At 40.2% G+C, this 16,533-nt stretch overlaps 1 protein-coding gene across 4 annotated transcripts in view; it reads left to right on the plus strand.

Moving 5' to 3' along the window:
• The window catches only part of unc5db (unc-5 netrin receptor Db), a 276,359-nt gene that overhangs the window by 244,941 nt on the left and 14,885 nt on the right, over positions 1-16,533 (plus strand). For all 4 annotated transcript variants that reach the window (XR_010095284.1, XM_063489657.1, XM_063489659.1 and 1 more), the window contains 2 exons: positions 912-1,139; positions 11,887-12,036. Coding sequence is in view for 3 of the 4 variants with exons in the window: in XM_063489657.1 (XP_063345727.1) it covers positions 912-1,139; positions 11,887-12,036 (378 nt within the window). In the remaining variant the exon portion in view is untranslated. The remainder of the gene's footprint in view (positions 1-911; positions 1,140-11,886; positions 12,037-16,533) is intronic.

The following is a 16,533-nucleotide window of genomic DNA, read 5'->3' on the forward strand; positions in this document are numbered from 1 at the left end:
GTCAATGTCAAAATCAAGGTCACACCAAATATGAAAATCAGTAAAAACGTACCTACATTACCCCCAACTGTTTATGGATCGTCTTCAAACCTGAAAACTAGGCTAGACTTGGGCGACATGAGTACCTAGGTTGGCTAATAATTTGACCTTGACCTTCCTTGTTAGTGCCCAAGGGCGAGGCCTAGGAGGCCAATCATTTCAGCCAATTCTGCTCCAATCATATGAGTAAAGATGATAAAATACACCATTTTAGTATCTAATGCAGGGGTGGCCAACTCCAGGCCTCAAGAGCCGGTGTCCTGCAGGTTTTAGATATCACACTGGGTCAATACACCTGAATCAAATTATTAGTTTATTAGGCCTCTGGAGAACTTCAAGAAATGTTGCAGAGGTAATTTAGCCATTTAAATCAGCTGTGATGGATCAAGGACACATCTAAAACCTGCAGGACACGAGGCCTGGAGTTGGACACCCATGATCTAATGCTTTGAGGTCAGGGTTACATGAATTAGGCGAAGTCGAGCACAAAAGTCAAGCTCATGAGCCACATCAACCGATGGCTCACCTAACACTCTTCTACACATCCAACAGGCAAACAGATGAAGATTTTAAGCTGCTTTAGTCTGCAAGCCTCTTTGCAATCTACCACCACACCATTTCGTCCTTAAGTTCCACATCTAATTTAATCAGTCATTAGTCATTGTGTTTCTACTGGAAGTGTAAAAAACTATCCTCTCATCACCTTTATTCTATAGGTATACGTGTGAAACGCTGGACAGTGGCATGCTGCCAAATATAAATTAATGCTGATGGGCTAAAGCTTCTCCTGACTGAATTACATTTGTTAACATCTAGATGTGAATTGATTAAAGATAATGTCTTCATGTGTTTCACCTCTTTTTCTGTGACAGGAAGTGATGTCAGTGGAGGAGGAATCCACCTCATGTTATTGCCTGATGGACTCGACAAGCTGCCACTTGCTGCTGGACCAGCCAGGTTCTTACGCCCTCGTGGGTGAGCCCCTGACGCAGGCTGCCATCAAGAGGCTGAAGCTGGCTGTGTTCGGAACCATGGAGGTTGGCTCCATGAGCTACACCTTGCGGGTGTACTGTGTGGACGACACGCCACATGCCTTTCAGGTGCGCCCTTTCTGTTTATCCAGCAAAGGCTGAATCATGATTGTGCTTTCCATCTTCCAGGGTCTAATTTATCTGCAAGAGGCCAGTAATAAAGGCCTGACTAGGGTTTAGCTTCCTTGCACTAAACCTGACATTATAAACTGCTAATTCCCAGGGCAAAACTAATTTAGTGCTGGACTGGTGTATTTAAAAACAGCTGCTAAAGTGGAACCTTTGGATGTATGGCTGCACTCCCCTATGCTTTGAGGTAGTTCCCCGTTTTATTTGATCTCTCATTTATTGCAGGTTATTTTATTTTTTAATGTACAAAAAGAATGTGTCAGGTAAAATGTTTATATATGGAACATTTGAAATGGGTTGTAGCTGCAATGCCAGCATCTCACGGAAATATATTTACAAGACATACTTACAACTCCACCAATGAAGGGTTTATTACACATATTGCTCATTTCTATATGTAAACCCAGTACATTCATGCAGGTTTGTTTCTTAGTAGCATTTCCCTTTACATGTTTTTACCTTTTTTTAAATTTGGTTACATGATCCACAATTTTACTGTTTCTGTTCACTCTCAACAGGCAGGCAGCTACTTATAGTAATCTAAAGGCAAGCACTCCGAGTTAGCAAGTGATGGATTTAGCCGTCTAACAGTCACATTTCCTTTATGTGCTTGTAGAGACTTTAAAAAGTGAAAATTGCCACCTTATTTTGGAGTGCACAAAAAACTTTTAGTAGTGTCAACTTTGAAAGGCGTTATGACATCAGTCATATGTTACGCCCTGCCCATAGGTGGCCAGAAATTTTCAGGTTAGTGCAGATTTAAAGGATCACTGATTTTTTTAAAGGTGTTTTTAGGTCTGACACTTGCCTTGATGAAATAAATAGACTTCCATGCAATCAATCTTACTCTGAGAAAGAGCCCCCCTCACCCCAACAAAGAGACACACACACACACACACACACACACACAGACACAAAACTTTTTTTCAGGTCTTGTAGTATATGCTGTTTCCACTGGTGTGTTTAGTGAAGCATAATCTTTGAGCTGCGCAAACCTCCTGCTAGTTCTCTGTCCTGATGTTCATCAGCAGTTGTCACTTGGGTTTTCTACTTTCACTTCCAAATCAATACAAACAAATCCGTACATAACAGACTTGGCTGATTTCTATCTGCTAGAAATTGTGCAATGTTTGCAAATAATTGCTGTCTAATTTACAAATCCAGACAGATTTCTGACATGTTGCTGTCGGTCTGAATGAGTCTTTGTCTATGAGCACAACTCCAAGGGACTCGAGTCAACTGGCTGCCAGCTGGTTGCATTCTAGCTACAATCCTATAGAACATGAAGGTTGCTGAGTGCACATGTAACAGTAACTGTTAAATGTGAATTTCTGTCTATGTAGACAACAACAAAACAAACAAAGTTAAGCTCTGCAAATGGCTTAATTATTTTTTTTAGTCTCGCCTCGTGCCACTGTTAAGTGATTTTATATGTTGTGTTGTATTTGCTGACTTAATTTCCAGGACTCTCAAATTGAAATTTCAGTCTTTTTCCAAATGTCCACCAACACTTGAGCTATGTATTTATACCTTTAAACACAAAGATGAATATTTTCCACTCTGTTAGGAGAGTGCAGATTGCACTGTAGGCCGTGGCCCACATTCACAATGAACATCTTGTGTGTGGTTGTTGCCTGCGCTCTCTGAGGCAGCAGGGACCGCAACATGTGCTCTTTCAGATACGAGTGATTGCACATTCATTACCACAGAGAAACAATACAGCAGTGTTTTAAACACTCTGTAGCAACTTGATGGATGCTCTTCTTGTTCTTTTAATAGAGTCAGACATAGTGTGCCGTACTGTAATCACTCCCATTCAAACGTTCACCAATCATTCTTTTCTAAAAATCTCGTTTGACTTGATTATCTTTCAGCAACCTATAGCGTTTTAATCATTGAAATCTCATCAGTGAACATGAGGGAAATCAAGCTCTCCGTCCTCCTGAGAGAGGCTTGAGTAAAGGAAGACAGAGCTGAACAGAGCATAGCGAGCCTCGTGACTGACTACCTCCTGACCAACCTTCTGCCATGCTGCCGACATCAGCGGCAGCTGGCTTTAAAATGCATTCTGGATTTGGTTTATGAATTCCCAGCCTGCCGAGCAGATGCCAGACTTTAGCATGTCCCCTGGGCTCCTGTTTGTTAGCGCCACATCTCTGCTGTGTGTTTTCCATGCTCCGGCACAAAGTCAATCACAGACCGGGATTCTGGATCAACAGGAAGCCTCATGCAACACAAACACTTGTGTGACAGAGCCATTTTTCTTTTCTTTTTTTTTCCATTTTTCTAGTTGAAAACAAAAAACAGAAAAAGAAAAATTGCAGGATTCTGTTTTCTTTGACACAGCACAACGTATGAAAAGAAATATGAAAAAACACAAATGGAAAAAACAAACATGCAATGTCATTCTTTATGTTTTGCATCTCTTCTAAGACCTTTGTTACATACAATGGTTTACACATGAAGATGCCCACATTCACACTTGGTGCTAAATAAATATAAAAACTACATCACGGCACCAGTAAATTGGTAGACGATACTTGGAATCTTTTGGAGCTGTGTGCCGGACATTTCTCAGCATTCAGTGGGTGCATGATGTATGGGAAGTTGCCTTGGGGTCTTCTTCATGTTTCTCTCTTCCTAAGCAGATTTTGCAGTGTGGCATGCACATTACTCTGGTGGAAATGCTCCGGCTATCGGGCAGCGCTGTTGCAGCTCTAGGGTGTGATTGGTCTTCATCAGTGTTTAGGTGTGTGGTGTATTTTAAAGCAACATCCACATGAATGCCATGACCCAAGATTTCCAAGCAGACGATGTTCATTTTACCACCATGGTTTTATTTTTGTGGTCCATCAGTGCATAACTCTATTAGCTCTTATACACAGAAGATAAGTATTTGAAAGACATGTTACTTTTTTGCTTTCTCAATCTGCAGCATCACTGACCCTTTAAAAACCACCTAATTTTGAATTTAGCCATTAACAAGTCTTACATCACCAACTTGTAACAACAAAGGCAAAAAGAGAGTGTCTTGTTCCTTAGGAATGAGCAGAAATAACAACCCCCTCCACCAAAAGTAAGTCCATGTCCAAGGTCACAGCATTTAGTCATGTTGGAGAGAAGGTGGATAAAACTTGCTACCTGAAAATACCACCTACATTAGCATTCTGCTGGCAGACCTTTCCTAGCAATGAAAATGCTCCTAGAAAATACTTTTCACCTCAACCTTTAGTCTTTAGCCTTGGCTGAGAATCACTCCTGAATTTTAACATCAGCTAGAAATAACTTCTAAAAATTAATCCAATGCTTTTTATCACAATAGATCCTTGTGACCTTCCGTCACTTCATTCAGAAGCATAATGTGAGTGTTTTAACAGCACATCAGGAAAGGTAACAAAACAATTTTTGACGTGTCTTAAGCACATACCCAGAGCCTATTTCACCCACATCGCAAACAAGATTATTTGCCATCTGCCATGAGGAGGAGGAGTTACAGTTGACAAATTGATGTGTTTCAAATTGCACCAAGCATGTTTGAAATGTTATTTTGCCGGCTAAAGGAAAATAGACCAAGTCCAAAAAATAGAGAGACTAAATCCTATTTGTTTATTGTTTTTTTGAGCAGTAAAAACATGATTATACATTCACAAAGTATAGTGAATAGGGCATTAATTAATCCCTTAATTAGACCGTGGTGCAAAGCACCGGATTTTCACCCTTGAATGAAATTTTCATCCACAGTTTACGTGGGTAACATTTTTAAAAAAATGCATACATCTGAAAGGTGATGAGTTTGCAGCTATGGTAATGCCAGCTGGGGTTTAGTTGCTATACAACACTCTAACCTCCAAACAGTGAAGGTTGCACAAAAGAACGTTTCCCTCCCCACAAAAACCCTGTCATAAGCAATTTAAGTCTCACGTGTGGAGACTTTCACTCAGATGCAGACTATCTTTAACTACTTAAGAGGGTGAAGATTTGAGCAACCCTATAAATTGTGGTGAGATTTAAGTGCTGGGTTGCCACCTACAATTATTTTAACTCTGAAGCTTATTTCCTGAATCGTTTGGCATCATATTTAAAAATAATAATAAATTCTATTTTTCATTTTCATCTAATTTTGTCTAACCAACAGTCCAGTACCAAGAGATATTCAGTATACTGTCCTATACTATGCTGCCAAAAGTATTCACTCACCCATCCAAATGAATTCAGGTTCCAATCACCTTCATGGCTGCTGGTGTGTAAAATCAAGCACCTAACCCTGCTTCTACAGACATTTGTGAAAGAATGGGTTTAGAATTCAGGAGTTGGGCCTGACCCCTTAGTTCCAGTGAAAGAAACTCTTAATTTTTAGTATACCAAGACATTTTGTACAATTTTATGCTCCCAACTTTGTGGGAACAGATTGGTAATGGTCCCTTCCTGTTCCACTATGACTGGGTCATTAAGATATAAATGCGTGAGCTTGGTGTAGAAGAACTTGAAAGACCTCAACCTGATAGAACACCTTTGGGATGAATTAGAGCGGTGACTGCGAGTCATATATAGACTGCTCCAAAAGTTGATACTCAGCTGTTTTGCTTTTTAAAAACATTCTACCACACCCGTGAATTCTGCAGCCTCATATCAATACATTTGGAGTCAAATGAAAGTTTTGTTAATTGTAGGGTCTCTACCTTACAATAAAAAGTTGAATTGAATTGAAACTGAATCCATGGAGATATTAGTTAGACCAGCAGTCACCTGGGCAATTCTACAGTCGTTAAAATGGCCCTACAGTTAAGACTCTCACACTGAGCTGATATAAATGTGCTAATCTGAACGCATGACAAAGAAAAGATAATCTTGGTTTACGAAACTCACATAAAAAGTCTAACTTCTCTCATTACTCCACTTTATATTGAAAATAGTTGCTCCTATCTTAAAAAAAAATGTTGTATAGTCTTAGAAATTTCACATCATTAAAATTATTCACATTTTGTATTTCCTGATTGCTGCAGCTGTACTTGAGAAAATTATGCAGTTGGAAGACTAGTCTGTTATCAGACAGGATTATGGCATTGACCCTGTAGAATTTTAAGTTCTGTAATTTGTTTTTTTACCTTAAACGAAGCTTGGAAGTCTTAGTCAAGTCTCTTTCCTTCTCTTTCCGCTGTCATCTGTAAAGGCTTGTAGCACTTATACATACTCATCTTTTGTGTTATTGGTTTAATCAATCTGTCATTCAACAATGTCCTTGCAGAAATTCACTCTAGTGCTCATCATACCACTACATTTATATGGACTATATATAAATGGACTAATGACAGGGGATCCTGGGGACCCCAAGCATTATTTACTGTAAGATGCAATCATAGTAGCAAAATAATCCTAGCAAAACTCACTTGTACTTCAAGAATCATTAGTTATGTAATTATTGACAATGACAATTTTATTTATATAGCACATTTCATTACATGAAAACTCAATGTGCTTAAAACAGAAAATGAAGACATTAAAAAACAGTGTGGGTTTACAGCAAAACAAAAAACAACTACTGAGTGTAAGTGTGTGACCAGAACGATTTTTAGTCTGTTTTTAAATGCACACACATGTAATTGATCTAAAGTCAGCAGGCAGCTTGTTCCAAAGAACAAGACCACAATAACTGAAAGTGCCTTCAATACACTTAGATCTGATTCTGGGAACACTTAAAAGATCTGTACCTGATGACCTGAGAGGTCTGACAGTGAGCAAGTCAGAGACGTACTGGGGGAGGGGGGGGGGCAAACCATAACTATTAAAGTCATTTTAAAGGTAATTCTACATTGTAGTGGGAGTCAGTGAAGTAATTTAAATACTGGGGTAATGTGGTTGAATTTCCACTTTTAACTGATGATTTAGGGAGTCTTGCAAATAGAGTGATGCAATAATCTAACCTACTTGTTTCACGATCTGTTTGACGCTGATCACGTTTTGGAGAGAGGACCCAAATGCAGACGCTTGGAGACTAGACTAATTTTAAGTGAGCTGTTTATTAAGGCTCAATGAATTCATACAAAAACAGAAAACAAAAGGCAAAAGGAGACTAAGACTTTTGCTAACAGAAAACTAAACTGTAATATACCTGTGTGTAATCTAATGTCAGTACAAATACAGCTGCTCTGTGATGGCCTCAGAGGTTGTCTAAGAGAATATTGGGAGCAACAACACCATGAAGTCCAAAGAACACACCAGACAGGTCAGGGATAAAGTTATTGAGAAATTTAAAGCAGGCTTAGGCTACAAAAAGATTTCCCAAGCCTTGAACATCCCACGGAGCACTGTTCAAGCGATCATTCAGAAATGGAAGGAGTATGGCACAACTGTAAACCTACCAAGACAAGGCCGTCCACCTAAACTCACAGGCCGAACAAGGAGAGCGCTGATCAGAAATGCAGCCAAGAGGCCCATGGTGACTCTGGACGAGCTGCAGAGATCTACAGCTCAGGTGGGGGAATCTGTCCATAGGACAACTATTAGTCGTGCACTGCACAAAGTTGGCCTTTATGGAAGAGTGGCAAGAAGAAAGCCATTGTTAACAGAAAACCATAAGAAGTCCCATTTGCAGTTTGCCACAAGCCATGTGGGGGACACCGCAAACATGTGGAAGAAGGTGCTCTGGTCAGATGAGACCAAAATGGAACTTTTTGGCCAAAATGCAAAACACTATGTGTGGCGGAAAACTAACACTGCACATCACTCTGAACACACCATCCCCACTGTCAAATATGGTGGTGGCAGCATCATGCTCTGGGGGTGCTTCTCTTCAGCAGGGACAGGGAAGCTGGTCAGAGTTGATGGGAAGATGGATGGAGCCAAATACAGGGCAATCTTGGAAGAAAACCTCTTGGAGTCTGCAAAAGACTTGAGACTGGGGCGGAGGTTCACCTTCCAGCAGGACAACGACCCTAAACATAAAGCCAGGGCAACAATGGAATGGTTTAAAACAAAACATATCCATGTGTTAGAATGGCCCAGTCAAAGTCCAGATCTAAATCCAATCGAGAATCTTTGGCAAGATCTGAAAACTGCTGTTCACAAACGCTGTCCATCTAATCTGACTGAGCTGGAGCTGTTTTGCAAAGAAGAATGGGCAAGGATTTCAGTCTCTGGATGTGCAAAGCTGGTAGAGACATACCCTAAAAGACTGGCAGCTGTAATTGCAGCAAAAGGTGGTTCTACAAAGTATTGACTCAGGGGGCTGAATAATTACGCACACCCCACTTTGCAGTTATTTATTTGTAAAAAATGTTTGGAATCATGTATGATTTTCGTTCCACTTCTCACGTGTACACCACTTTGTATTGGTCTTTCACGTGGAATTCCAATAAAATTTATTCATTTTTGTGGCTGTAATGTGACAAAATGTGGAAAAGTTCAAGGGGGCCGAATACTTTTGCAAGCCACTGTACATAACAGGGTCATCAGGGAAGTGGAAACACCTGGGAACACTGAAGGAACAAATCAGGAGTAACAACACAGCAAACAATACTAAACATAATGCACACATGGATTGTCAAAATAAGACGGGAAGTAAACACAGCACGAGGGAGAACACGAGAGTGAGGGACAGAGAGAGCGAGACGCAGCAACATGGAGACAAGACGGAGACAGAAGCTTGACATTGCAACCAGACAACTGACTACACACAGGGGATGCTGGGGAGGACACACAGACACACAGGGGCAAGACCCAGACTAAGACAAGTGAAGTAGACACTGGTAATGGGGATAAACAGACATGGAGACACGACAGGCTGGGGAGAACACAGACCAGACAGGGACATGACTGAGCTGAAAGAGTGAGACAGACAGAGAGAGACAGAGACAGACTGGACATAAAAAAGGGGAACAGACATAAAAGCAAGACTGACTTACAGGAGGAAGGAAAAACTAAAGATAACTAAAAACTGGGGGCTCACCTAAACATCACCTAAACAAACATTCACCTTAAGGTAAATGAATCCAAGAATCAACAGAATTTTTCAAACACTATAAAGTCCAGAAATCTAGATGCACTGGGTCGACCCAGAACCATGACAACTTAATGTAAATGCATGAATTAATTTTGCATTTGAGAATTTTCTGTTGGGGTCATTTTGACCCAGATACAAAATAACTGAAATAAACACAACCAGCCAGACCAGAGATAAAAAAAAAAACCTCACCTAGGAGGTGCCCAGGATAAATTCTGGTCGGTTGCCCAGACAATCTTAATTGGTTACTTTTGTGGAGGAGTAGCAGCTCTAGTCTGAGCTCCTCCCAAATGACTGAGCTTACCCTACCTTTCAGAGGAAGCTCATTTGGATCACTTTCCAGTTTCCAGATTTGCTTCAGAGCCCAGAGTGAGCCCTTTTCTGGCTTAGGACCATGGCTTCAGACTTGGAGGTGCTAATTACTTCAATTCACATGACATCTGGCTGCAAAATGCCCCAGGTGAACATAAGTACATCATCGGCAAAAAGCAGACAACATCCTGAGAGCACCAAACTTAACACCCTCCACACCTTCGTTGCTGCTAGAAATTCTGCCCATAGAGATTTTGAACAGAATCGATGACAAAGGGCAGCTGTGGTAGAGAGGAACCACCAACCAAGACAGAGTCTAACTTATGCTTGGCAGTGCAACCTGAGATCTCTTATGATTGTACAGGGTCTGGAAACTGAAAACAACTAGTTAAACACACATTGCAGTCAGTTAATGCACACAGTTTCTCGCATCCTTTCATCCTTTCTCATCCACATCAGCATATGGGAGACCAAACAGTTGCTAGGTTCTTGTATAACTGTTTCAGGAGCAAAGGTAACACCTTTTAGGAGTAGATTTTTCAGCTAAGCATTGGACAGTCATATGAGCAGGTGGAGCTTTTCTCACTCCCAGGAGTGTCATTGTTGCTTGGATTAAGGCTTGCAATGTGTCTGTAATGGCTCTGATTTTTATGCCCTCTCAAGTACATCAGACAATTCTGATAGCTTTCAGCCTGGGAAGTTGCCCACCCAGAGGATAAATGCACCGACAGCATCTGAGTTTGCTTAATTGGATGCTTTTGACAGGGGTCTCCCTGGGACTCCAAAGCATTTGTATTTTTGCAAAGCAATAATTAAAACATAACTAGAAAACAGTGATGTGGCATCATTCGAAATGAATTGATTGACAAAACCATTAAAAAAGTTGAAATAATAAAAAAGACGTCTAAGAGATACAGCAAAACATATACCTCTGGGGTCTCCGTGGACCTCAGTCAGTAGGATGAGGGTTAAATGTCTTTGAATGTTTTGAATTCCTCCTTCCACTTTGATACTTTATTCTTCTGGAAGGCTTTAACATTCTTGACTGGTATTGCGACATTTCCTTAGGTGCAAGACATGATCTGAGACACATCAGTGGTGTGTGATGTGTCAAACAGCAGATCAGGAAGCGTCTACAGACGGCTTCAATCACAGCATCTTGACAGCTTCAGATCAGTTCAAAAGTGGGGATGTTACCACAGATCATAGCTAGCCCACTGCGACAGGGGAAAACCAACAAAATCCAGCGTGATTGGGTTAGTCTCAGGCCAACAGAGTAAGAACAAAGACAGATGGCAAAGGAGTGACGCCATATTTCCCGCTCTTTACTGTCACAAGTGTATCTTATCTGCATTTTGCCAACAGCTGATTTGTTTTCACACCAACAGCATTCACAGTGTGCCACGTGCCCCGAGCATGCTTTTCTGCAAGCACACATGCAAACACACACACACACATATATGCACAGATAACTCCTTTCACATACGGACACTCAGTCAGAATCAATCAGTGAAACCTGACATTAGTCACAGCTCTGTTCTCGTCCTTTTTACTTTTGTGATTGAGGTGGTCGAGGACAGACGTGCCAGACGCCAAACCATCCCACTGCCGCACTGAACGATGATGACAGATGAATACCTGCAAGTGACAATCAAAGTGCTCCCTCATCATCACAAATCCAATTTGGGCGATAGACCTTTGCACCCCTCCTCCCACCAAACATGTACCCATCCCCTGCCGAGTTCACACAAGTTCCCCCCCAGCATTAAATTCAAGCTTCAAGCTGTCACATCGAGGCTGCAAACGTGATGCTAATGTGAGAGTGTGACTTGTAAGATTTGTTCAGTTGAGACTTGACGTCAGTCTCTGGCAGCCTGCCTCTGTGCTAATATTTGAGATGAGTCAATTAGCGGATGTGACAGAGGAAAGGATTAGCAACAGGTGTTTCTGCTGATATGCAAAGGTAGTGTACATTCAAAAAGTAAGGAGGACACTGCTGTGTTCTTGATTTTTCTCTAGCAGTAATCTCATTTCTGATTCTTTTTCTTCTCATCTTTTTCTTGTGTTTTTCTGACTCTCACTTTCCTCCCTCCATGCTCTCGTCTTCCTTTTCTCATTCCTTTCCATATATTTCTTTTCTTCTCTTGTGCTTTCTTTTTTCATTTCCTTTCCTTTTCTTTTTACCTCTCATCTTTACCTTTGCTTTCCTTTCTGCCTTTGTCATTTTCTATCCTTTCTTTTAATCTTTGCTTTACCTTCCTTTACTTTCATCCCCTGACCTCCCTTTCCATTTTTCTGGGTTATGACCTTTCCAACCTGCTTTTTTCTCTCATCTTCTGCCTGTCCTGCTGTTCTTCCCTTTCCTTTCCACCTCAGGGAGTGGTGGCTGCAGAGAAGACCAGAGGCGGTCAGCTCCTCGAGGAGCCAAAGATGTTGCCTTTCCGAGCGAACACCTTCAGCCTGCAGGTGTCCATCCAGGATGTTCCCCAGTTTCTATGGAGCATCAAACCCTTTACTACATGTCAGGTAACCACAGCAGGAAGTGACAAAACATGAACTGAAAACATATACTGTATGTAAGTGGTAATTTGCAAGATAGTGCGTTTGTTCCCTCGAGCTAATTAGTGCGGTGTTTCTGCAAATTCTGCTCCTCCCAGGGTTGATTTATTAAGCAGCAGTGTGAGGAGCGCTCAGATGTGTTTATACCTGTTTTTCCTGTTAATGAATTTTAGGGATTATCTAGTTGGCTTTAATTACTGTACTGTTGAATCTGGTAACCACGTTGTAAGATGCTTATTGAGAGAACTTTATTGTCGTTCACTTTTCATTAACGTTAGTAACATTAGCACTTAACATTTAATTAAGATCAACAGTATATACGAGGTCCATATTATAGCCTCTATTTGCTGCTGACTGTTTAAATTTTTTAAGCTGACGTTATGAAAAAGAATTTTTATGTAGATGACATTATGACATTTTGTGTGTGTAAATTTAAATCGCCTTTTGAGATTACTTAAATATTATCTGTGAATATTATTTCAATTTTGTTGTTTCTTTTTAAAAAATGTTTTAACACAAGCAGCATTTCTCACTACTTGACATTACTTCAGGCAGCAACAAGTAATTGTTACTTAGCTGTCAGAATTAGCTTCTCTTTTCTTTTTGTATAGAATATTTCTTTATACTTATTGGTTACCCACTTTTACTCACAAAGACAGTATCAGTTTGCACACTCCAGTTTTTGGTACCGTCAGCTGCTTCACTTTTGGTGTCACAGCTCTGCTGTTCTAACTTGAAGGTAATTAAAAAAATAAAAAGGTTCTTTTCTACATTATAGAAAAAACAACTGAACAAAACAATAAAACAGATTTTTGAAACAAAAAATGGTCTACTAGAATGAAAATAAAGAGGACCCTACATAGGTGTTAGGTGTAGTAGACAACAGTCAATGAGCTGACAAATCATCTATAATCGGCTCATGGCCATCCAGGATCAGACTGATATTTGGTCCAAATAAAAATTAAAACTAATAAAAATGAACATTTGTAAACACATTTCGATATGACTGTCATGTAAAAATACATCTACATTTAAATATAAGGGAACATAGAAATTCATATTGACTGTTACTTTCGCCACAAAATAGTTCAAATTAATCAAAATAAACTTTTTTATGATTAAAAAAGGGAATCTTTCTTTTTTTTGTTATAAACAAAAGCAAACAACTGACTCATTACTCCAGTAATATTTATACACAATAATACATTGCACAATTTTAGTGAAATAATGATTAGGTTTATTATTTTCTTACCTCCCCATAAGCTGTCAAGGCTGCATTTTTAAATGTTATTAAATGATTGTGATGTTCTGCTTTTTATTGGTTGCCATTTGGGTTTCAGTGTGAGCTCATTTATTTTAGAGAGATATTATTATAGGGGAAATAATTCTACTGTATAATCATTTTCATCTATTTCTCTGAGTATGGAATCCATTAGACATAATGGATTTGTATAATTTTCCTATTTTGTAAGTAAAAAACATCTGAATATAAAATGCTTTCATTTATAAATCATAGTGAACTGAAGACATCCTGCAGTCCTTTTGACATTTTGCCAGTCAGGTCCAAACAAACTTTTCAAATTTTGGTTTATGTGAACAGCCTGTTAAGTTTTCTTTGTGTTCAGCCTGGCTTAGGCTGCAGCTGAGCTAATCTCTTTCTTGTCTAATCAGTTTAGGTGTTCTGATCTATAATACATACATCAGTCCTAGGTAAAGCATATTTTTACATCTTTGTGACCTTAGAGAGTAATTCAGACAATTAAAAAAGTTTTCAAGTGATGTCATGCTTTAAAACTAGCTGCACAACCTCTTTGTAGTTCCTGGATTTGACCTGCATGGCCAATGTGAAGTAAATGGTGAATGGACTGATTCTTTACTCAAAGCACTTTACACAACATGTCTCATTCCCCCATTCATACAAGCACGTTTCCCTACATCCAGGGATCGAACGACCAACCTTTCAATTAGTAGATGACCTGCTCTCTGCAGTCATTGTGTGAAATGTACATCACCATCAGCTGCTGAGCCCTGGTGGGGTCGGTGTCCTTAGTTGCATTGTTTTGGTGCAGATACACTAAGCTGTCACTGCCTGAATAATAAGCTTGGTTGTTACTACTGAGAAGTGTTGCTAATGTGTGTTAAAGGCTTTCACCTAGTTGTAAAAGGATGTCGGTAAAATTCAGCTGAGGAGGCACAGCTGCCTTTTATTATGTCCCTGGACCCTTAAGGTCCACCCACAGTGCTGACAGTCCAAATGGAAGTGCCTGAACTCTGTATTCTTTTTGATGGCGAACAGAGGGAATAAAAAAGAAAAGTCCATGGGAAAAACAATCTTGATCTTGATAATGTCATATTAAAAGTAAGGTTCATGTTGTTATTTTTTAATTAGTCATTATTAGATTCAGAAAGGAGGGTAAACCATGATATGATAATGCATTAACAACTTATGCTCCATAGTGAAGTGGTTAATATTCACTTGCAAAAGATAAAAATAATTAATGGGAGGATAGGGTCAGGACTGAAAACTTGGTATAAAAATCAGTGCCAAATCAAACATGTGGATCTATGTGTTGTGGGGAACCCTTGGAAAATGGGGAAGCTACTGACAGTACTGTGATATGGTTGCGCTGACATGACAGCACAATTTTGATGGGCCCTCAGAGGGTTGGTGCAAACCCAAGGCCCTCTTTAAGCTATGCCCCCATATATAACAAGACACTCACAGCAGAAAATTATTAATTTAGGCTCTATAACGTTCCAATTACGTTTGTTTTTGGTCTTTCTGCACCATTTTGTCTTTTAAACTGCTCTTTTAGTGTGACTTCTGCTGTAAAGTGGCTTACAGTCACCCACTCTCTCTCTTTCACACATGGACCATGAAGAAGGATGTGAGCAGTGATTAATAGCTCTGTGTTTGCTTTGCTTTCAGGGCCATTAAGAGCAAACTGTATTAGATCAGTGGCCTCTGTTTGTGTACCTGTTGTCCTCACTGTAACACCGCTGTGACTTAAAGATGTAAATACAGGGTGAAAGCGCTTCAAAGACACCTACCCTCTGCACCGCCTTATTTATGAAGGCCTCAGGACGGCAGACAGCGCCAACCTGCTTCGCCCGAGCAGGTGCAGAATAATAGCAGAGCATCGAGCCATACATCAAGTCAGCTAAAGAGCATCCCAGCTTTTCTACGTCCATCACCCCCCCGCCCGCCCGCCTATGCTTCCAGATTCCATTATCTTCTGCCGTGAGCTGCACTGGGCAGCCCAGATCAAAGCCACATGTGCTAAGTCTGCCACACAGACAGGTCATTTTGCAAGATGCAGATATGGCCGAGATGGAGTTGAACAGAGGTCAAGGACATTTCCTCAAAGATGTGCCTCCTCCACTGAAATTAATTATACATCAAAGGCAAACTTCTTCGTCTGCACCTAATTCCTCCGTACAGTAGACTGCTTACAGCACAGCTGCTTCTGTTATCAGAGTAACTCTGCTGGGATTCAGGCTCTATTTGCAAATCTTATCATGACTACTTCTTTGTCTCTTTAACAGTTGTTATTTCCATGCATAAATACATCAAACCCTGGAATCACTGAAACTTCAAAGCCCGCTCTTACCTTTCATCCTGCCTCATGTAAGTGGCTGTGTATGTGATGGTGTGGCCACGTATAGAACAGTGCCCCAAATCATCTCATTTCGATGTGGCACTGAAAGTGTTTTACAGATCTCTCCGACCAGAGTCAAGGTTTGTGAGAGCAAATGAGAAGTGGAAGAATGCACTCCGATTGTGCATGCAAATCCCTAAAAACAGTTTAAAGAATGAAAAGATAAAGTACAACTTTTCAAGTTAGTAAGTAGTGGTTTAATTATAACCCAGGTTCTTTGTAGCTGTCGTTCCAGCTTTCAGAGTCTATTCAGTTCTAGTATCTTATCTTGTTTTTTAAAGTGCAGTTCAGACTCCGTGACCTTTGACACAGACAATTCAGGAATTTCACAAATACTTCATCTGCATTTGATTCAACAGAAAAGAAAATGAAATTCAGTCAGTACTCAAATCAGTTTAGCACATATCAAGAAATCAGCAACAGTTAATTTTCACAGTTCAGCATGTAATCACAACTTTGAGATACAATCTAGTTCCTCTGGAAAACACAAAAATAATGGTTTATTCCTACCACACAAAGTCTGAATCAACATGCTTAATTCTGGAGTGTCATACCAACCCTCTACATGGCTGTGAATCTTCTCTGTGCTCCTTTTCTTTCCCTGGTAGCTCCATAACACCAAAGCAAACCACACATGAGCAGGCATGACAACACCTTTGGTGCATGGTAACCTGCTAAACAGTGAGCTCAGCAAGCAAAAGCTTTCAAATCCAGCTGCACTCTGCAGTGGTGGTGGAATCACCTTGTTTACTACAACATTCATTCATGTCGCCTGTTCATGCATGTAGTTCAACAAATCTTTTTT

Source organism: Pelmatolapia mariae, linkage group LG12, assembly GCF_036321145.2.
Source record: "Pelmatolapia mariae isolate MD_Pm_ZW linkage group LG12, Pm_UMD_F_2, whole genome shotgun sequence".
Taxonomy (NCBI): Eukaryota; Metazoa; Chordata; class Actinopteri; order Cichliformes; family Cichlidae; genus Pelmatolapia; species Pelmatolapia mariae.